The sequence below is a fragment of the Zea mays genome, chromosome 1 (genome assembly GCF_902167145.1).
Source record: "Zea mays cultivar B73 chromosome 1, Zm-B73-REFERENCE-NAM-5.0, whole genome shotgun sequence".
NCBI lineage: Eukaryota > Viridiplantae > Streptophyta > Magnoliopsida > Poales > Poaceae > Zea > Zea mays.
Genome location: NC_050096.1, coordinates 99,049,620 through 99,070,501, shown reverse-complemented (window position 1 = coordinate 99,070,501; position 20,882 = coordinate 99,049,620). Strand labels below are relative to the sequence as shown.

Below are 20,882 nucleotides of genomic sequence, written 5' to 3'. Positions count from 1 at the left end.
GCCGCGTTCTTGGATGATCTTGTCCTCACTCCCGTGGGAGGACGGGAGCGAGGACCTCTTCGCACGCGCTGAGGCGGCCGCCGTTGCCGGTAAGCTACAGGTGCGGAGGTGGGCGCTGTCGTCGGTGTTGAGGTGGTCGCCGCCGCTGGTGAGGCTGCCCACTGTAGAGGTGGTTGCCTCCGCTGGTGAGACCGTCAGTGCCACCTGCCGCCGAGCCTCCCACTCTTTGGCTTTAATGGCCTCGTTGTCGCCCCCTGTAGGAGGACGGGGGCGAGGACCTCTTCGCAATGGCGCGCGCATTGAGGTGGTCGCCACTGCTGGCGAGTCGTCGGTGCAGAGGTGGCCGCTTCCGTCGGTGCTGAGGTGGTCGCCTCTGCTGGCGCGTCGCTCGAAGCTAGCTACCACGCGGCCCTACTGGTGTGGAGGTAGTTCATACCTGTAGAGTAGAGATGGAGCTAGGGCTCCGCTTGAAAGCGGATGTAATACTTTTGCTTTTTGTAAGGTACTTTTGAGTATTATTTATCAAGCAGTATTAGTACTTAGTTGTGTACCACTTGTTCCTATTGCGCGTGATGTTATGTTGTTGACTCCTCCCTGGTACCTGGCCCCCTGCCTGGGATGCAGGCTTGATGTGTCGAGGTTGGATACCAACGTATCTGAAAGGGTTGTCAACAACTCTCAGGAGGCAGCCTCACCGGGATCTGGATCTATACACAGCTTCAGCCAGGGAGCGTTAGTAGTACACCCATAGGGTCCCCTGTCTGATATCAGCCATCCTTTGATACATGCTCGGGACTCGCAGGTTTCAGTCTGGGTGGCCAAGTTGCGTGTCCGGACCTCCTCGGGTCGCAGCACTAGGTACTAGGACATTTGTCGCAGAGTGGTGGAGCGTGTAGGCCCACGGTACGGGACCAGGCTGAGCGGCTACACGGGCTCCAGACCACCCCAGGAGACAAATGTCCATTCTCTAGTTCCGGTCCCGAGGTTGTCGGACCCACAGGACTTATAGCTCTAGATACTAGGTACCCATCACGGAGTGGTGGAGTGTGCATGCTTTCGGGTACAGAACTAAGCTAAGTGGCCACACAGGCTCCGGACCACCCATGGAACGGGGTCCCGTTCTCTAGAGCCGGCTCCCGGGCTGTCGAACCCCCCAACTTTTGTAAAGGAGGCCCTAAACTGTAAGCCTGGCTGCTCAATTCGGATGTCGTCGTGACAGGACAGATGGGAACCGTACGGGTGGGTTAGATAAAAAGTATCATCTGAAAAACTACAAGGTAAGACCATGGAGCAGCAAGATGGAACTATCATAGGGGCACAACTGAAGGGGTAGTTTTTCTTTATAACTCATCATGCATGGGTGCAGACCAACAGGACGGGTTTATGGGGACGGACCCCACTGGGTTGGCGTACACGTATGCGCTACCTAGTTACAAAAGGGAAACAAAATAGACCCCTCAGACTTGCCCTATGGATAGAACTTACAGAGATGTTCCGGCATCGGGGTGAGGCACTCCTTCAGTCGTAGCTAGATGGTTGCCCTTGGGTCGGTGCATTCCCGTTATCTTGAAGGGTCCTTCCCAGCTGGGGGACGTGGAGCCCTTCTTGGTTTGGTACTTGTCGTAGGGCTAGGTCCCGACCCTGGGTTCCCATCCGCGTTTTACGTGGGAGCCCTCGTCTTCGGCTGCGACCATTTCTGCATGATCCTGTCGGAAGTCTGGTCCCGTGGGGAGTCCAGAAGGGTTTCCGGGGGAAGACAGACTTCAGCCTCGTAGACCGGGGAGCACGGGGTTCCTATGGGGGTCCGTCTAGTTGCCTCCACCAGAGTAGGAGCCTCCGGTGAAGACATCCTTCAGGTCCCCCTCGGGTGACTGGTACCCGAGGTCCCGTTCGGCTGCGGCCACCTCGCCGTCGTCGACTTTTTCTTTGCCAGGTCGGCGACGAGGTGGGGTGCCGTCCTTGGAGGCCTACTCGCGCCGTTCGTTGACACGTTTCGCGAGATCAATGATCTCGCGACACTCCACGGCGTTGTGACGACCGTTGGGGTGCACAGGGCATGGGCCGTTGTTACCCTTCTACGGCCGTGGGCGCTTGTTGCGATCGTCTTGGCCCCTGGTCGCGGCTACAACGACTAGAGCGGTGGACCGCGGCTTCTGGTAGTCGTGGTCCTTCTTCTTTTTCTTCTTACCGTCCCGGGGGACGGCACCCGAGCCACCCGACTGGGCAGCCCCGGTTTGTGGGGCCGAGTGCCATGCGCGGCCCTCGGCGGCTCTGGCACATTTGTCGGCCAGAGCGAAGAGTGTGGGGACAGTCTCCACGTCATGCGTGGCCAACTTCTCCAATATTTTCTCATCACATACTCCCCGACAGAAGGCCGTGATGATGGAAGCATCGGAAATGCGAGGTATAGTACCTCGCACCTTGGTGAAGCAGGAGATGAACGTCCGGAGGGTCTCCCCGGGCTCCTGCCTCACCGCATGGAGGTGGGCCTCCACACCGTGCTGCTGCTAAGCACTGGCGAAGTTCGCAACGAACCTCGCGCAGAGCTCTTCCCAGGAGTAGACTGACCCTGGGACGAGGTTCATGAGCCAAGTCCGGGCAGGACCAGACAAGGCGACATGAAAATATGTGGACATCATAGCGGTGTTCCCACCGGCTGCTGTGATAGTGGTGACATACACCTGCAGGAACTCCGACAGATTTGACGTTCCGTCGTACTTTTCCGGCAGGTGTGGCCAGAACTTGGGTGGCCATGAGGCCGCGCGGAGATGATCCACGAGAGCGGCGCAGCCCACGCCGGCCAAGGGGACACCCGTTGGGGACCGAGTGCCCATTGGTGTCTACGGTGCCGCCACGGCGAAGTCATGATCGAGGTTGCGGCCCTCAATGTTTTGGCGACGCTCGCGCGCCCTCTCCAAAGAGACCCTAGCGTCCTCTCCCGCACACCTGTGGTCGAGTTCTGCTCGAAGGTCGTTGGTCTGTGCGCCCCTCACTAAGGGTGAGCACACAGATGCCGACGCCTCATGTTGGCGCCGGGATGACCGTGGTCTCGACCTGGTCGAGGTAGAGTGTGCCATGCCGAGCAGTCGGTCGATGTCGTCCCGCCATTGCTTCATGGCCCCTAGTGAGGCTGTGGAGTTTGGAAGGTGTCGCAGCAACTCCCTGGCTGCTCACAATGCTCCCGGAGTCGCCCTCGACGAAGTCCGGGATGTCTGTGCGGCCGTATGCTGCCGTGCGGCATGCACTGTAGCAGCGCCCGGCACAGGGCGGTTGGGAATCAGTGGTGTGGAAGAAGCAGCTTCCTCCTCCACCTCGAAATCCATCGAAGTCTCGGCGCAGTGCTCAACAATCCGCACCATCATGCTGAGCGAGGAAACAAGCAAAAACCTAAAGCATAGAGCCCCCTACCTGGCGCGCCAAATGTCGGAGAGGAAATCTCCGGCCGGGTGGCGGAGTGCACCCGCCCTAAATCCTAAGATGAGGAGGGGCCTAAGCATTTTGCTTGTTAGTTGGAAAAATGGGAAGAACACAAGAACACACAAGGATTTAGAGTAGTTCGGGCCGCCGGAGCGTAATACCCTACTCCACTGTGTGATGTATTGCTTGAGAGCTTGCGTTGTCTAGAGTCACTTGGGTCTAAGTGAGCCTGTCTTGTAACGTCGCATGCCTCCCCTTTTATAGTTGAAGGGGGGCATGCACAATGGTACTGAGCCCCAACATATGGGCCCAGAGACATAACGGATATAGCTCTTGGAGCTACAGATATTCACCACTGGTGCAATCTTCTCGCGTCCTGACATCCGAGATCTGCGTCTCCTCGGCGTGCAGGGGAAGCTTCTTGTATAAGGGATGGTGAGCACAGTGCGCTGCTTGGCACGGGCGCACTGTTTGACAACAGACTGGACAAGTGCGCCATCTGTAGGATGACCCTGATGCCGTCTGCCAGCGGAGAGGACTGGACGCATTAAATGCCGAGAGGGCACATCGCTTGTCAGCATGGTGGCAGGCGACACGTCCTCTCCGCAATAAATGCAGAGAGCTCTTGGCTTTAGAGGCCTTACGTCAGGCTCCGCCCGTTGGCTTATGTCACGGACCACTAGCCACGCGGCAGCAGCGGGCTTCCACCTTCACGGGTAGCGCGAGCACGCAGGGTATGGCCTGGACACGTGCCAGCACTGGACCCTTACTTATTCCCGGGTTCCTCCTGCCCCGGGTCCTTGCTGTGGTCCGGACCTCACTCGGAGGGACCAAGGGCCCATCCGAGGGACCCGGCCTGCCTTCTTGGGAGTCCCGGATCGTAATAGTGGGTCCGGATTGTGCGTACAGGGGTCAGGTATTCATCCGTGGAGGTCTGGACCAAATGATGCATCCTGGGGTGCATCATCTTCCCTTGCCGCGCGGTGCCCCTAGACCTGCCCATGCGGTGGGGTCGGGTGCCATTCTTCGTGCGGCCAGGAGACGTCGTACGTGTACAGCGTCTTTATACCGTAGCAGAGGGTACCCCTGATTCAGGGTACCGACAGCTCCATTTTTTGTTTGGTTAGAGAGTAGAATAGAGCGGAGTCGCTCCATTTATTGTTTAGTTGGAGAGTCATATCACTTTTGAGTGGAGGAGAGGGATGAGAGCACTCGTGTCCTCGAGAGCGCTCGCATCCGGTCGTTTTGGTGGAGCGAGAGCATCCCAAATATTTGTTATTTATAGACTCCAGGAGCCGCTCCACTCTCCTCCATGGTAATCAAACATCAAAAAAATAAGAATGGAGTCGTTCCATTCCCCTCCGCTCCTCAACCAAACACACCCACTTAACCAACAGAACACATATATTTTTGTGTTTTATATTTTATACTTAAATATAATATAGATACATGCATGAACAAATGAAACCAGGCCATGCCAGATCTAGCTAGCCTTGCGGCACCCAAGGCCCGAGCACAACACGACGATCGGGCCGGACTGGTACGGATCCAATGGCCATCGGATCAAATCATGCTTGTGTTGGACTAAAATTGTGTTATGCTATGTGTCGCCCATCATACCCGACACGTTTAAGGGGTGTTTGGTTACTTTAGTCACTCTTTTAAACTTTAGTCCCTAGAATTAACTTTAGGGCCTGTTTGGATCGCACGAGCTAAAACAAAAGTGACTAAAGCTTAGTCATCTTAGAAGCTAAAGATTTAAATAGAGAGCTGAAAGTGACTAAAAGAATACCTCTTTCACTATTTTAGTCCCACAGTTGCTTAGCTTAATAAAAGGAGAAGTCCAAGCAGTGGCTGCAGAGAAGTAAATTTTAGATCTTTAGTTTCTAAAGTGACCAAAATTTAGGCGGGGGTTTGGAAACCAGTAGGTTTTGAGAATCTGTATCGTGCACGTTATCCAATAAAATTCAACACAAAGTTGATAACTGAGATTCTATCTTGCAGCAGATTATCAAAGAAACTAAAAGAAAAATGTTTAGAACTACAGCAGATAAAGTTTATCTGATGATAATAATTTATGGGTAACCAAATATGACCGTAGTCACTTTGTTTTATCTCATGAGATCTAAACATGTCCATAGTTAGTCGTTTAGAAGGTGGGAACCAAACACACCTTTACACATCTATACTGGTGGCTCTATTTTTTCACCTCCAGAATCAAAGCAAAACCGAGGCGGCGAGGCTCGAGTTTGCAGCCTTGCAGGGAATCCGAAGCTAGCAGCTGGTACGTTATCGTGGTTCGTGCACTTTTCGCGGATGGTCGTGATACGAGGTACAGCAGGTGTGTTCCGTGCCCAATCTGCTGGGTCACCACATCCGCTGCCAAGGTTATCACCTTGACATGATGCGCAGAAGCAGAGAAAAGGCTAGCAAGCATCATGCCACCACGACAATGACCATGTCATCCTGTCTTGTCCCGGCAGAAAAGAGTTCAGACTTTGGCCTTCTGGCCATGCATGTGTCGTCTTGCAGGAACGATATCATTATTACAACAGTTTTAACTCAACAGTCCTCGCCCCGTTTTTACAAAACTCACCACCCTGTTAGTGCTAGCTCCTTTTGTAACAAGAAACTAAACTCAAGTTTCACAAGAAAACAAAAGCAGTAAAGTTGAGCTTATAACACTTCAGTGTGAAACAAGCGAAAATGAACGGACACAGTCAAGATTCAGAGCCTACACGTGAATTCGACACAACATATAACTCGACGTAGCAATCTCCTGGTAAAACAGTAAAATTACACATATAATGATGATAACACATCAGGCGGCGCTATCAAAATTTCTCAGACGACCAATTCCCACCGGCACATCAGACCTGAACTTTCCTCACTTGGATGTGGTGAGTGGATTCCTCTCTCCAGATTGAAGTCACTCCGCTCTGAACAAGAGTGACGTAGTCTCCCTTCTTCACATATTGTGCTTTCTGTTCAACATTCCAATCCACGAATAATCAGTAAAATATAATAACAAAAGGGCAAAATATTCAAGTAAAACAGAGATGTGTTTATCTGATGAACTGACTGCAAAAGGTCAGTAATGGAACTTCACAGCACATGGTCTTACCAGCAAGCTGCTAATTGCTCTGGAGAAAGTTTCTTCTGCGTCGTCAGAGAACTGCATGTGAATAGGGATGACGCCCTGGTAGAGTGCTAGCCGTTGCTTCACTCGTTCCCTACAACAATTGTTCCCCTAAATATCAGTCTACTCCAGAGCACATTTGCCAATTTCAATCATTGGATTCAGGAAGGCTATGAACTAGCTCGATGCAAAGCATGTTTCATAGATAATATCACATGAAAGATTAGGTTATTGTCATGAAGGGGAACCACAAAGGAACTCACTCGTTTGTAAATGCAAATAGTGTAGACGAGGGACGATAATGGCTCAGGAGGACAGCCATGGAGCCTGTCTGTGTAAATACAATGATTGGTGTGCGAAGGGTGTTGGCCATCATCGTTGCATGAGATCCGAACATTTTACTTAGCTGGCTTGGGGAGAAGTCCTCATTCTGTAGACCCTGCCAAAAGAAGCATAAAACATAACAAAAACAAGACATCGAAATAATTGGATATAATTTTGAAAACAAAATGCTAAACAACAGCAGATGGTGTCTTTGCCTTAAAGAAGCTAGCTAGCCGTGACTGATCAGTGAACATTGAGCAATGCTGAAACCATATTTGGAGGGAGAAGGTATCGGGATCCATAAGGACCTGATCATACCTGTGCAGATGCAACAAGACTAGGAGAAGTAGTTGGGTTATAAAGGCTGGATTCTGTTCTGAGTGCCACAGTGTGCATCACCTTGACTGCCTTTAGTGGATACCTAAACACAGAAATATGCACAAACTATCTGAGTCGGCAATACACACAACCAAGCTGATTCAATTTATGGAAAACAAACTCCCATAGGGAGGTCAATGTCAGTATTTGCGCAGCGCCTGTGTCAACACTACTCACATCCTTGCACTGATGCTTGTTTTTTGTAATGCTACACTTTACTCCATCTTAATGAAATTATGAAACACATGCCAACGGGTTCTTAAAAAAACCAAGATAATGGAGGCTGAAGCCACCACATAACAGAAAATTCTTAGTCTTCAAAGGGTTTCTACAGAAATAAATTACCATGTGGCACTACAAAACTTTCAAAATATAACTAGAAGGACAGACCCAGTGCAGTGGTGAAAGCTGTTTCACTAATTCACTAGGTCATGGGTTCGAAGCAACCTCTCTGTATTAGCGGGGGAAAGAGTTGCCTTGGTTAGTTGGTTTATTCCCTCCCCATATCTCACATCTCACTCATGTGGGAGCCTCCAGCACTAGGTTTGTCCTTTTTAACTACAAGGCATTTAAACACTGTCGCCTAAATGGCCTTTGTCCGTTTACACACCGTTTAAATACTACGTGTTGGTATTGCCATTTTTGTTTAATCAAACAATTGTCCTGTTTAAACAGACGTTTTGCCTGTTTGAGTGGCCGTTTAACCCAAATAATGGCTAAACTGCAGGTGACCGACTATTTTGCCATTTAGCGTTTAGGATAACACTACATTTAAACAGCAACAAGTGTTGAACCTTACTTTCCATGAGCAGTTTCGCCAGATAACATGATGGCATCAGCACCTTCCCGAACTGCAATAGCTATGTCAGAAACTTCTGCCCTAGTGGGAGTAGGATGGTCAATCATGCTTTCCAACATATTTGTAGCGACAATGACTGGTTTCTCCATACTTCGACATGTTTGGACAATCTCTGCCTGAAAAAAAAGTAAAACAGTCACAATTTATATTATGCTGCTGCTTGGTTGCATTTTTACACAGCGTTCTTTACTAGATACAGCAAGAAATGGCTTGGTGCACCTATAACTGTACATGTAATGTGATCTCACCTGTAGCAAAGGAACATCCTCAATCGGAAGTTCAGCACCAAGGTCTCCACGCGCCACCATTGCCTGAAAAGATTTCAAGTTCAGTGTCTAGGAGACTAGAATTATAACTAAGGAGTACATGATGGCATTATTTTCATTTTTGTTTATCAAACCTAGACCTGTATATAAAGTCAGCATGCATCATATAGTGTACATAAGACAGAGATTAGTAGTCTTTATGTTACATAGAAGAGCCTCTCAAGAAACAAAAGAAAGGGAGACAGAAACAATGTGGATCTAACAAAGTTCCCCAACACAGCTTCTTTCATGTGTTTATCACACATGGCAACTACCCAAAAGTATACGCTCATTTTACCATTAAAAGTACTTTCCCTTTCTATGAATTTACGTCTTTTGGTATCAAAGTATTGCATGGCCAGCATCAATGGTCTTACCCCATCTGAAGCAGCAATAATGGACTGCAGGTTTGGTATTGAATCTGCACTTTCAATTTTTGGAATGACATGTATATCGGCATTAGCACCTGGGTATGAAAAGAGCACAAAACGTTAATTAGGTTCCTGTTTCCCAGCATAGATAGACACGGCTTGCAAAATGAAGCACAAATTACTTTTAAGGTAGTCTTTTAATTCATGGATAACTTTGGCATCCTTCACAAAGGAAACTGCATAGAAATCAACACCGTTTTCGACACCAAATTTTATGTCTTCCCAATCCTTCTCTGTTGAAAACAGAAGCACGTTAGGATGTTGGATGCAACTAAATGGCAGCTAGACTGGTCAGGGGATCAACTAACCAGTGATAGATGGCAAAGTAGCACTCTTTCCACGGACATTTAGGTGGCGCCGTGATTTCAATTCCCCACCATCAACTACTTTACACTTGACTGTATCGGTTGTTTTAGACTTCACAGCAAGCGACATCATTCCTCCTGTAGCACACAACAGTACAATGAAGAATCGGTGTATGAAACATAATATCATATATAATGTTCAATTGCAAACAAGTGAATCAGTTTATGGAAGAAGGCAACAAAAGAACCCGACAATATCCATTACAGGATCATAGTAACACAAAATCAACATAATCAGAATATTTAATCAAATGAAATAAGTTAGATTGCAGAAGAAACATGATTGTAGGGATAACTTCAATACAAACCAGCTGTCACAGCATGAACACGAACTAGCTTCAACAAGTAAATAATCATCTACACGCATTCAAAGTAGAATATGGCAATTGAGAGTTTAGCTCACCATCCACTAATAGTATGTCGCCAGCTTCAACATCATTTATGAAGTCATCATAGTTCACGCTGACAGTGTCTTCAGTGCTCACCCCTCTTTTAATCGTGAAGTTGAACTCTTGACCTTCCTTGAGCATGATTGGCTCTGGAACATCCCCACTTCTAACTTCAGGACCCTGCATCCATCAAACTCAGTCATAAGAATTTAAGTTGTTGTAGAATTAGTTTTGATGTATGCAGCTGAGATATACCTTTGTGTCCAGCATAATGGCAATAACATTGCCATCAGTGTTCTGTGCATTGTACTCCTTGACCAAATCAATAACCTTCTGGTGCGACTGGTGGTCACCATGGGACATATTAAGGCGTGCTACATTCATTCCAGTCTCTGCAAGCTTCCAAATCATCTCACGAGTGTTGGTTGAGGGACCTATGGTGCAGACTATCTTTGTCTTTCTCCTAGAATTTGCAGTAACTGCCTGTGAAGTGATTTCACTTGTAGCCTTACTATTCATCTGCATCAGAAATGGTACAATCGTTACCACATAAAGTACTTCGTCATCACATGAAGTAGCCACTTAAGTGATTAAGTATCTGAATCATTCGTACTCAAAAGTTATTTGTGTTACTAAAAAGTCTAAATAAGCTAAATATTGGTTACAAACTTCAGATGGCGATAGAAATAGCATCAGGTACTGTCGTACTGAACATCATGGAGCCAAAACGAGCACTAAATCAGATCAAGTAAAAGGAGTATCTGGATAAAATGTCCTGGAAATGCGCAAACATCTGTAAATGCAATGCTATTCCTGTAGTTTTATTCACCATTGAAATGAATCATCAAATATCTGAGCCTGCACCTTGGGATCAGCCGACCGACCTTTGTGTACTAACGAGCTCGCAGCAACAACTAGACTACGATCATCAACTGCGAATAACAACGCTTGGGATCCAATCGCCAAACACAATACATGCGCGCAGGGACTAATCCGATGCAAGGCTGAACTGAACGAAGCAAAACCTGAAACTAATCTCCTCTGCGAACCAAATCAGCAAGCAGAGTCTCGGTGGTTCGCAGAGGAGCACAGACGCGCACAGAAATGGAAAGTAGCTGTACAGTGATACCGCCAAGCAGTCGAGCGTGCAGGGCGAAATCAGACGGGCTTAAGGATGGCACTCACCCGAGCATGCACAGCGCCGTTGGTCGTGCCGGCGAGATCCGCCGTCAGCGCCTCGGTGGCGGTCGTCCGCAGCGACTGCGCCGCCACCGCCCTCCTAGGCTGCTGCGGTGCCGCCGCCGGGGCTGGGTGCGCAGCCGGCCTGAGCGTCGCCACCGCCACTCTCGCCGCCGCGAAACCACCGATCTCCGCCGCTGCCGCCATTTGATGTCCCCGTGCTCCGCGCCGCGCTCGAGGAGAGTAGCGCACGAGCACGACAAGTCGTGGAGGCAGGTGCGGACTGCGGAGGCTGCGGCGCGCGTGTGTGGGACGGAGAGCGCTCCTCGCCGCGAGGGTTTTCGTATGATATTCCGACAAGGCGTGGCGGTGGCCGTGGGCCGCTTCTTATTACGCCGCAGGGGGAGATGGAGGAGGCGGGCCCACGCGCCAGGTGTGCACGGCGCGGTCCACACGATGCCTCCAATCCTCGGTTCCAACGCCCGAGAGAACCGGAGGTTGGAAGGCCCTGCTAAACTGGCACTGGCAGGCTGGCACAAACCGGTGGGCCGTTGTTCTGTTTGGGCCCAAACGTCAGTGGCTGTCGATGATCTTATTGTTCCGCATGCCAACACGGAGTACTTGTATATCTCTCTGTTTTTTTTTTCTCGACCGGGGCGCTGACTGACATGTGGAGCTGGCAACAAGGGCGGAGATCGCGAGGCGGGGACATTGCTGTTAGACGATTGCGTCGAGGAGACAAGGCAAAGCCATGCTTTCTTCGCCCAGGCGCCGCCGTGTGTCTCTGATGCAGTAGTGCTATGCCGCTAGGAATTAGGATCCCGTCACGTCACTCCTTAGCGTCTCTATAATGTCTCAAATAGCTATGTAGAGCTGAGAGAAAAATAAAAATAATAATTTATCTCATCTTCTATCTATTTGCTGATCACTAGCTATTCTCGGTTTTTCTATATTTTCTTTCCATATAGAAAAAAGACTAGTTAGCGAAATAGCTAGCCATTGAAGATGCCTTAGACATGTCTGCCCCCAAGCTGACGGACGAATCTTCGTCGTCTGGGCCATTAAATGGGCTGTTTCTCCTAAGGACGAGCAAACAGAACTACATAAACGTCGCAGAGTGTGAGAGCGACAAGTGCATGCATATCCTCGGCAACCAAAACACCGTATGTGCAGGTGCAGCTGCCAGCTGTGCTTGCTAGAGGAAGTAGTAGAAAAGCTGGAAGAAAGACAACTTCAGTTTGGGCATGATACAGGATTTCCAAGAACAGCGCAAACGAAACAAAGTACTATGACAGGGACCATCATTCTTATTTCGATTCCATGTAGTGTACACTGCGTGACTTCTGTTAGCCCGCGATTACAAAGGGAACAATATGCTACAAAACCTAGGGTGGCCTTTCCTAGACACCAAAACAGCATTGTCGATGGTCCAGACGGATGCCGACATTTCAGCTCAGTTAGCTATCGATTCCAACAAGAAAACGCCTGCCAAACTGGTATAAAAGGCAAAAAACACTAACAAGCGACTCCATAAGGAAGAACTGCAGCTGCCACCGGCCTGCCCTCCTCGTTCAGGATATTATATGTTGAAGCCGCATTCCTCTGCAAACCATGGAAGCATTGTATTATAAGCAGAGAGGAACAGCACAGGTTCCCTTCCTATTGTAATTTTTAGGCTTTGTTTCGGAAAGAGGAACGGCGATGATGAAACAGTGCGAAGGGAGGGATTAGGCCATTAAAATGCATACTGAATCGACTGCTTCTAGCTTCATTCCAGTTGAACGAATGAACTTTCGTAGCTCAGGACTGACCGGCTGGATGTGTCTTCCACAACCAAGAATCAAGATCTCTGGACAAGAATGGCATATCAAATGTTGCAGATCACTTTGATATTTCTACCTATGAGGACGATCAAATGTACAGAAAGGAATAGGAAACTAGATCTTGAACCCCCACCATCACAAAATGCTTGCGAATCAACCACAACCAAGGACTGTCCATTCAATTAATTAATAAACATAAAGATGAAATCTGTCACAATAAAATCCATGTATGCCCTATAGCTTTCTAATGGAGCAGAAAACTCCAGTGGGCCACATAAAAACCAAGGAATAAGGGCCATACAAAGCATTGGATTGTGACATTAGCACAACAATATGCGTGAAGGTAGCAGAGCATTGGCCGAGACAAAATTACCTGGGATAGGGTGCACAACTTTGAAGATTGATAAACTGCATTATTTAAGCAAGGAAAAGTGTCACAAAATATCTTACAAACAGGAATATTACCATCGACACAATGGCAAACAAAAGGTAACAGGGATACTGCACCAAACTCTAATTGCATACTGCAAGAGCATTTAAGTATCAAAGCATCAATAGTCATATTATCATATATAATGGAGTATACAAAACTTGCACCAAAATCTAGCTTCAAGGGTGAGTCCTACCTTTCAGCAGTTATCTCTGAGAACGTTTTGGGTGCCCATGTCATTATCTTGTTCTCTACAATCAACAAGCTGCCTTCATATTTTATATTGTTAATTTTGAATCCAGTATCATCATACCTACAAACAGCAAAACACGCTTGATACAACTAATCCAATGTTCCAGTTAAAACTGAGCTACATAACTAAATGGTACAGCTTACTGGCTCTTCTTTGATAAATATATAGAAAAAAACGCACAACACCAAAACATTGCATAGAACTCCAAACCTCCAAGACATGGGCATATAGCAACATTCAAGTACCTTCTGGGCAATGGTTTTCCCATTTGTCTGTTACTTTTACTAATTGCATATCAGTGAGGCTGACAATTGATACCAAGAAAAGAGCAGTAAATTTTGCAAAGCAAAATTAAGGATTACAAGAAATTCAGACCATCCTGTCCTACACACCACTCATGCCTATATTGAAAAATGTATTTTCAGAGAAATAGCAGAGAACTTCCAATGTCTAATTGACACTAATACAGTTCGATGTAATGGTTATCTCAGTTGCCCTCCTACATGTCTAGGAAGGAAAGTTTTACTTCAGTTTATTAATGGATGCTTTCTTGATTTCCAGCCTTCCAGGTGGTGAAATATTGAAGCAGCACAATGGTTTGACTTTTTTATCATAATTTGAAGACTGGACAAGATAATTTGAAGAAAATTATCATACAGTAGATAGGATTAAAAACATATCTACATACACATGTTTTTGATGGATTGAAACCTTTTTGTTTGTGAAATTGGATACTTATATCCTTTCTTGCCCATGGGTAGTTGGGAATGTAGTGTTGCTGTAGCATTCCCACAGGGTGTTTATCCTTTCTTTTCCACTACATATTTTGACTTTCCATTTTTAATAGAAGATGACTGAATTACAACACCTAGAACATAATGGAGAACTCTACGCCCTCCACAAGTGGAGAAAGTCAAGCATGTATTCTGAATAGCCTTTTTCATTTGTGTTGCTCTTGCAACTTCAGGTTGATCCCATAGAAAGAGCACCAAAATTAGGGAAGCAAATGAAGAACAAGAGTACTGTATATAGTTCTACATCTCATGCCAATATTACCAAGTTAACATACTATGCCAACCTTCACTAACAGAAAATCACAATAAGGGTGTCCAGAATCAAGCAAAGCTCTGAGTTATGCAGTACCAAACCCAATAAAGCACAGAAAGGATCACTCCTTGCTTTTAAAAGAAGCAATAAAATGGGCCAACCAACCATATACTCAAACTCGGTAGATGGTATTTCTGTTGTTTTTCTCATCACTCAGACGTTTATCTAGTTTTCCTAATACCAATCAAGGCAAACAACCAAAAACCATATCAGTAAGCCTAACACAAACACATTTCAGAGATAACACTTAACAGCTTATTGCACAAAATAAACTATGCAGGAACAGAAAACTAGAAAAGATTGAATCATCACCGTAGCAGAAAAGAGGCAAGAAAATGCTAGGTGAACCGTAAGATCAGCATGACCAGAACAAAAGGTAAAACAAAACATCATCAAGTGTCCCTCTGTTCTGATCTATATTAGATATTGCAAATCTGCTTGTTGAAGAGAATATACTGCATGACTAAGCTGTTTATTCTAGGGAAAATAGAAGAGGGCAATAGCAACAACATATTTGTCCATCAATAATTTCCTCTTCAATCAGCAAAAAATGGGTCCTTTTTTTTGAAAACTAGTTATTGACAGATGTACATAACAATTTGTTCTAAATCATGTCCATATAAAACGAAAGGACCATGCATTAGCTTCAGGATTGAAAAAGGTCAGAATGTCAGATGACCCTCATGCCCCAAATCAATACTAGTTTTAAAACAGGCTCCATCACAGGCTCACAGCCATTTATGCTAGCAGAAGATCATTAGCCATTAGGTAATATACCGTACCTATTGTAAGATGTCATGGATAAATGTGACTAGAAAAGAACACCAAACTATGAAAAAATTGCAGAGCAAAAATGGGAGAGGACAACAAAAGCAAAAATACTTCACATATGTGTTTTCTTCCTCTATGTTTAGCCAGAGAGGTATTGGTTCACTTTTGTCAATGTCAGTTATGTACAACAGCTCATATCGATAACAGTTCCAGTTCATGATCCTAAAAGCTGAAGCATCATGGCATTGCCTTGATGATTAAAAAATGAAAAGGGTAGTTGAATCTCATTTCTCAATTCTTTACCAGTTTTCTTTTAAAAAAAACAATGCTGCAAGTCAAGCTCTGCAATTTATTTGCGAATAATAAGAACAATTTCCAATCTTATGTATTACATAGCCGTTACCATTTCCCCACCAAAGCACAATGGTATCCGAGTGCCCGAAACAAACAATTAATACTGCGAGAATTTTGTAAATTTATGTTGCACGCATGATTGTTCGTCCAAAAATTTCAGGCCTTAACTGCCAAGAAGAATTACACACGTTGCATACGCATACATAATCATATCCAAAAATTAAGAAATGAGCACAGAGTCACCCTTAAAAACTCTTCTCGTTAATTAAACAATAACAAAATGGAAATAATAATGCAAAAGGATGCGACAAGAGATTGCGTACGACTGGAATCGGAGCTCGTCTTCGGGGACGCTGTCGATGAGGTTGATCTGGTCGTACAACGAGAAGGTCCTCCTGCTCATATCCGCATTACAAACAAATCAGATAAAATCAAGCACCCACAAGCACCAGAGAAAGAGAAGAACAGCAACAAGTCGCATTTCCTCGGTCCAGCAGGGAGCCAGCGTATACCTGAGAGACGGAAGGTGTCTGAGTCGTGCGCTTCCGGAAACGGGATCACTCCGCAGCGACTTCACCAGCTGCGGCAGAGCCACCAGCGCCTTCTGCCCCCGAGCCGCCGCCATCGCCCCCATCCCACTTCGCCGGCCGGTCGGCTCCTCGGCTGGGGCGGTCGTTCCAGAATCTAGAGGGGTCGGGGAATTTTGCATTGAAGACCTTGTGAATTGTAACGGGAACTCGAAAAGGTCCCCACTTGACTTTCGGCCCGTTGTAAACCGCGCGGTTGGTGGGCTGGGCCTTTGGTTATTTACACATTTTCAATTTCGTACTGGGCGACTGGGCGTAGGGCGAGCTGAGCTCCCAAGTCGACGTGGCGGGGATGGCTGCGACGGCCGGCGTCGGCGGTGGTGGAGGGGCTAACGCGGCGGTGGCAGAGCAGATAGCACAGGCAGTGCGGTCCACCTCCAATCTCCTCCAGCTCATGGAGCAGTCCTCCCCCGCTCAGGTCTCCCGCCTCCTGTTCCCATCTCGTCTTGGTTGGTTTAGGGTGTTCCGATTGTATTCATGATTTTACAGCCGTTTGCTGATCACAAGAATCAACTCTTCCCCAAATTTGTGCGAAATTAACTAAACTTATGCTGTAATTCGTTCACGATGTCTTTCTTTACTCTTTAGAGACAATGAGGTTAGGATTTTTTATGGATTACTTTTGCGGTTTTGCCTTTGAAGGTGAAATGATTGCCCAATTCATGAATGTTATTATATTCATCTTATACTACATAACCTAGAAATTGTTCTTTTGGTGTTTGGCTGGTTCTTCTCGCCCTTGAGCCCGCGAGCGAGCAGTAAGTAGTTTTTTTGGTCAAGGTTAAGCTGAATATTTGGAAAAAAAAAATTCTCACATGCAGGATGCAAACCCACTCTTTGCAGCCCCTCACCTCCACGTGGAGGCCTACATAAATAGAAAAATAATAATTACCAAGTGGTTAGGTTCCAGGTTTTGATATGTTAGTGTGGGCCTCCAGGAGGTGAGAGTGAGGGGCTATAAACGAGTGAGTTTGCATCCGGTATGTAGAGATTTTTTTTCCCGAATGTTTATTCATCTTACAGCAATGCTTTAATCTAGAATTAAGACATCACATAGCACATGACATATATGAGCATGAGCAATTCATCATCGCATATGTGAATCTGCTATCGAACCAGGTTGTAGCAGATCCTAACCATATATCCACAACGCAAATAACCAGATGTGCTAGAAATGAGTTTAGTTTATACCCTTGAGTGGGACCCGAGCTAGAGATAGAGGGAACAATGTTACAACTTGGTCATGATGGCTTGCTCGAAGCAATCGATCTAGGCTCAATGCAGGCATGCATACTGTTGTCCTACGAGCGGTCGTCGATGTAGTCATCGCTCGGGGAAGAACACAGGCACCGAATCAGATCAAGATGAAGAGCAGTCACACTCACGCAGATGTGTTCCCCAAAAGCTTCATCGCTGCCTATCCATTTAGGTACACATACGGACTGAGCTTCATAGGCCTGCTCACTCAAGCCCATGTGTGCGTAAGCAACTCAGACTGAAGATTGCAGAGAGCAGCACAAGGACAAGAAGGCAGTGGAGAGAGTGATGAAGAAGAAGTTGGTGTTGGCTTATGCTGGAAGGAGAAGGGGTGTTGCCTTTTAAGCAGACTCCACTTCACATGGGGGATGAACATGGATGAGTTTTGGGAGGGGCACAATGATAAATATGTGCCTCTCCTGCTGCTAGTTTCAGGCTCATGCTACTACCTTATGAGTCGTTTTACAGTTCAGTTTTGTATTTTCAGCGCTACCTACCTCTCTATCCCTAGATCCCCTTGTGATTCTTCCTATTTTTTCATCATATAAATCAATAAAGATTCAGACAGTTCAATGAACTGCCATACATACATTCCTTCAATTAATAAGTTTATGAAACTGCGCCCACAACAGACATGTTTGGACGTTATGCTGTTGTTGTTACAAGTACAAGCTATCAGTTTGTTAACCAAGATGATCAGCAGAGGTGTACTTGTGGTCTCAGGTTCACTTGGCAAAACTACCCAAGAACCTGTTGGAAAAAGCATCCTTTGCAAAGAACACGGAGCATGTAAGAAATAAGTGTATCGTTGGATGCCAAAAACTAGTTGTAACATAGCCATTAATATATGTGTCCTGTTTTAGGTACTGCACCAGCTACCTCAAGTAATTTCATCCTTGGATGCTTATATGGACAGGAGTTTGCAAAGGTTACCTTCTTCCCCTATATGCATTTTTATTCATTAGTATCTTCTCACTAGAAATTCTAGCTTTTCTCTCAGACTTATTCATGGAACTTTTTTAGCTGCAATTTTTCTGTTCAGATTCCAACCAACTATGCTGAAGTGTATTTTGTCCCTACTTGCCTTCCAGAAAAGGATCACTTATGTCAATTGTGTGGCATATGCTTTTTATGTCTCAACTATTTACCAGTTTTTTCTTTAAAAAAAGATGATGCAAGACAGAATCATCAATTTATTTCTCAACATGAAGATCAATTGGCGAGCTTCTGGCTTACATAGGAAATGATCATTTCCCACCAGAACACATTGATCTATAGGACACATCCATCAGTAAACTGAAATCCCAGCTTGTAGTTCTGTAGGGCGCATAATGGTTCTTCTAAACTTCACGCATGTCCAGATTTCCGACCAACTAGGTTGAAGTTTGTTTTCTTTAATATCACCACTGATAATCTTTGCTTTTGTGTACTAAAAAACTGTGCAGTGCATCTCAAATTAAGACTGTCACACAGCTCTTGTCAAACATGGAGAAGACACAGCTGAAGTCCATGTTGCCTTCCTCTCGAAGGAAGGAAGATCAGAAGAGTACTGAACCCTTAAGAACTCAGGGTTGATTGACGTCACCGAGACATAGTGGAAGGATAAGCTTTTGCCGTCTTATGCTAGAGAGATCTGAGTATGATGGTTTGGCTGATTGGCTCTATGCATCTATCCGGCATAAGGATCCATCGCTGCCTACCGTTTGCGCCACATTTTAAAATTTGGTTGGGGAATGCTGTTATGGTGTAATGGAGCTGTTTTTTATGAGTTGGAGGTGCTACAAGGAAAGCATGTCTGTTTATTTGTCGTCCGCTAAATCATTTTAACTAAATTGCGGCAAATAAAAAAGAACGGATGGATTAATTGCCACGCCTTTGGGTCTACAAACATGCTGTTTTCTTGTAATAGTATTGATTGTTTCTAGCAGAAAATTAAGGTAGAAATTAATAAGTGATCAAATGTTTAACATGGCGCTGCGTGTTGAAAAGTTCAATTGCATGCATACCCTATGAAGTGAGGCGAATGCCTCCCCTGCGTACCAGCAGGCTTATAAACCCCTCGGTGTTGAGGTCCACTATGAATGGGAAAAAAACATGAATACTGATGACTTGATCTGGTGCATATTTTAATGCCATTCCAACTGGAATCTCGCTCGTTCTTGTTTCAGTTTGTTCTTTACCAAATGTCTAACACGTCTTGGCACATATATGTTAACCCTATTGCTCACGTGTTCCATTTAGTCAACTAAGAGGCTTGGTAAAAAAAGATGATTGTCTGCTTGACTTTGATGCAAATATGCAATAGAGATATGTACGTGGCAGTAGAAGATAAGGTTGTCTCTAACAGCACACGCTAAAGCGTCCTGTACCTTAAACGTAGAGGACCGTTACATCCCCTACGCATCCAACAACGTCCTCTAAAACGTCCTCTAAAATTTAGTGCCTACGCGTCCAACAACGTCCTCTAAAACGTCATCTAAAATTTAGCGCACCACACAGGAACCGTAAATGTGGAGGCTCCTGGGGTGCGCTATCCGCGCGACGGATCGAGCTCCCGCCGCGCTGAAACATCCGCATCCTCCCTTCGCGCGCTGGCGACTGCGTCTCTCGTGGCGAAGCCCTCGATCCAGCGTGCTTCGCTGCCGGCATCGAGCAAGCTGGGAGAGAAGAGGGGTTGTGCGGGCGGGTTTGGCGACGGACCGGTCCCGGCTGTTGGAAGCGAGGAGGAGCGTGTCGCCGCTAGGGCAGTTGGAAGCGAGGTTGCCGCAGCTCCTCGGAGGAGAGTCGCCATCGCCAAACGTCTTCGTCGTCCGCCGTCGCCGTTGATGGTTGGCGACAAAAGGAAGTGCAGCTCTTCGCAACCATCCTCATCCTCTTTGATTCGATCGTCCGCACCAGATCCGAGCAGAACAAGGTTCGATGTACAAATTTCGACTGCGGATCCGTACGATTAGGAATGTATTTTGTCGTCCGCTGTGTATTTTTTACCGTATTTCGGTCATTCGATTAGGGTTAGGGTTTACGGTTCAAAGAACTTTTGCGTTCAACCAGATTCATAGCGTTCCATTAATGACCACGCTTTGGATGCAAATTGATCCCCCATGTGTACAAAAAATATATGGGTTTAGGGTTTCATGGTGCACACAAATACATCGAAATCCCATCTGTCTAGTGCTTATCTTTGGTGTATCTAATCATATTGTTGCCTTATCTAAATATATGTGTTTCATTCGTTTACAATGAGATTGTAGTGCAATCAGGTATGCAGTTCCATGGTTTAGGGTTCTTCACTTGGTTACATTAGCTTAGCAGATACTAACTTGCGTATTTAGCTTGCCTTCAATATGCATAAGTGAAAGTCGCCTAGAGGGGGGTGAATAGGTGAAACCTGAAAATTATAAACTTTGAACACGCACTTAGCCCCGGGGTTAGGGTTAGAAATAAATAGTATTGAATTTGGAGTGCGGAAGCTAGTTCTTCTTGCTATGAGTTGCTCAATCAATGCATATAACTT

At 46.2% G+C, this 20,882-nt stretch overlaps 3 protein-coding genes across 4 annotated transcripts; 1 reads left to right on the top strand and 2 right to left on the bottom strand.

The window, feature by feature from the left end:
* Positions 1–5,885: 5,885 nt before the first annotated feature.
* On the bottom strand, positions 5,886–11,144 carry LOC100273990 (uncharacterized). The gene is made up of 12 exons (NM_001148376.2): positions 10,793–11,144; positions 9,863–10,126; positions 9,622–9,787; positions 9,162–9,296; positions 8,976–9,086; positions 8,800–8,888; positions 8,366–8,428; positions 8,058–8,233; positions 7,199–7,301; positions 6,820–6,995; positions 6,542–6,650; positions 5,886–6,401 (listed from the first exon to the last, which is right to left on the bottom strand). The coding sequence occupies exons 1-12, from the start codon at positions 10,991–10,993 to the stop codon at positions 6,288–6,290; spliced, it is 1,707 nt and encodes a 568-aa protein (NP_001141848.1). The 5' UTR covers positions 10,994–11,144; the 3' UTR covers positions 5,886–6,287.
* Positions 11,145–12,071: 927 nt separating this feature from the next.
* LOC100276291 (uncharacterized) lies at positions 12,072–16,252 on the bottom strand. The gene is made up of 6 exons (NM_001150115.2): positions 16,037–16,252; positions 15,848–15,919; positions 13,236–13,352; positions 12,983–13,017; positions 12,535–12,635; positions 12,072–12,388 (listed from the first exon to the last, which is right to left on the bottom strand). The coding sequence occupies exons 1-6, from the start codon at positions 16,231–16,233 to the stop codon at positions 12,302–12,304; spliced, it is 609 nt and encodes a 202-aa protein (NP_001143587.2). The 5' UTR covers positions 16,234–16,252; the 3' UTR covers positions 12,072–12,301.
* A 61-nt stretch (positions 16,253–16,313) lies between these two features.
* LOC100283307 (TOM2B) lies at positions 16,314–19,306 on the top strand. Of its 2 annotated transcripts, none has more exons than XM_035967381.1 (4): positions 16,314–16,529; positions 18,001–18,157; positions 18,232–18,296; positions 18,814–19,238. In XM_035967381.1, exons 1-4 carry the CDS (start codon positions 16,404–16,406, stop codon positions 18,826–18,828), a joined length of 363 nt encoding a protein of 120 aa, XP_035823274.1. In that variant the 5' UTR covers positions 16,314–16,403; the 3' UTR covers positions 18,829–19,238. The 2 variants fall into 2 exon arrangements, with proteins under 2 accessions (XP_035823274.1, NP_001149681.1); NM_001156209.3 differs by having other exon boundaries at positions 16,327–16,529; positions 18,092–18,157; positions 18,814–19,306.
* The last annotated feature ends 1,576 nt before the right edge of the window (positions 19,307–20,882 follow it).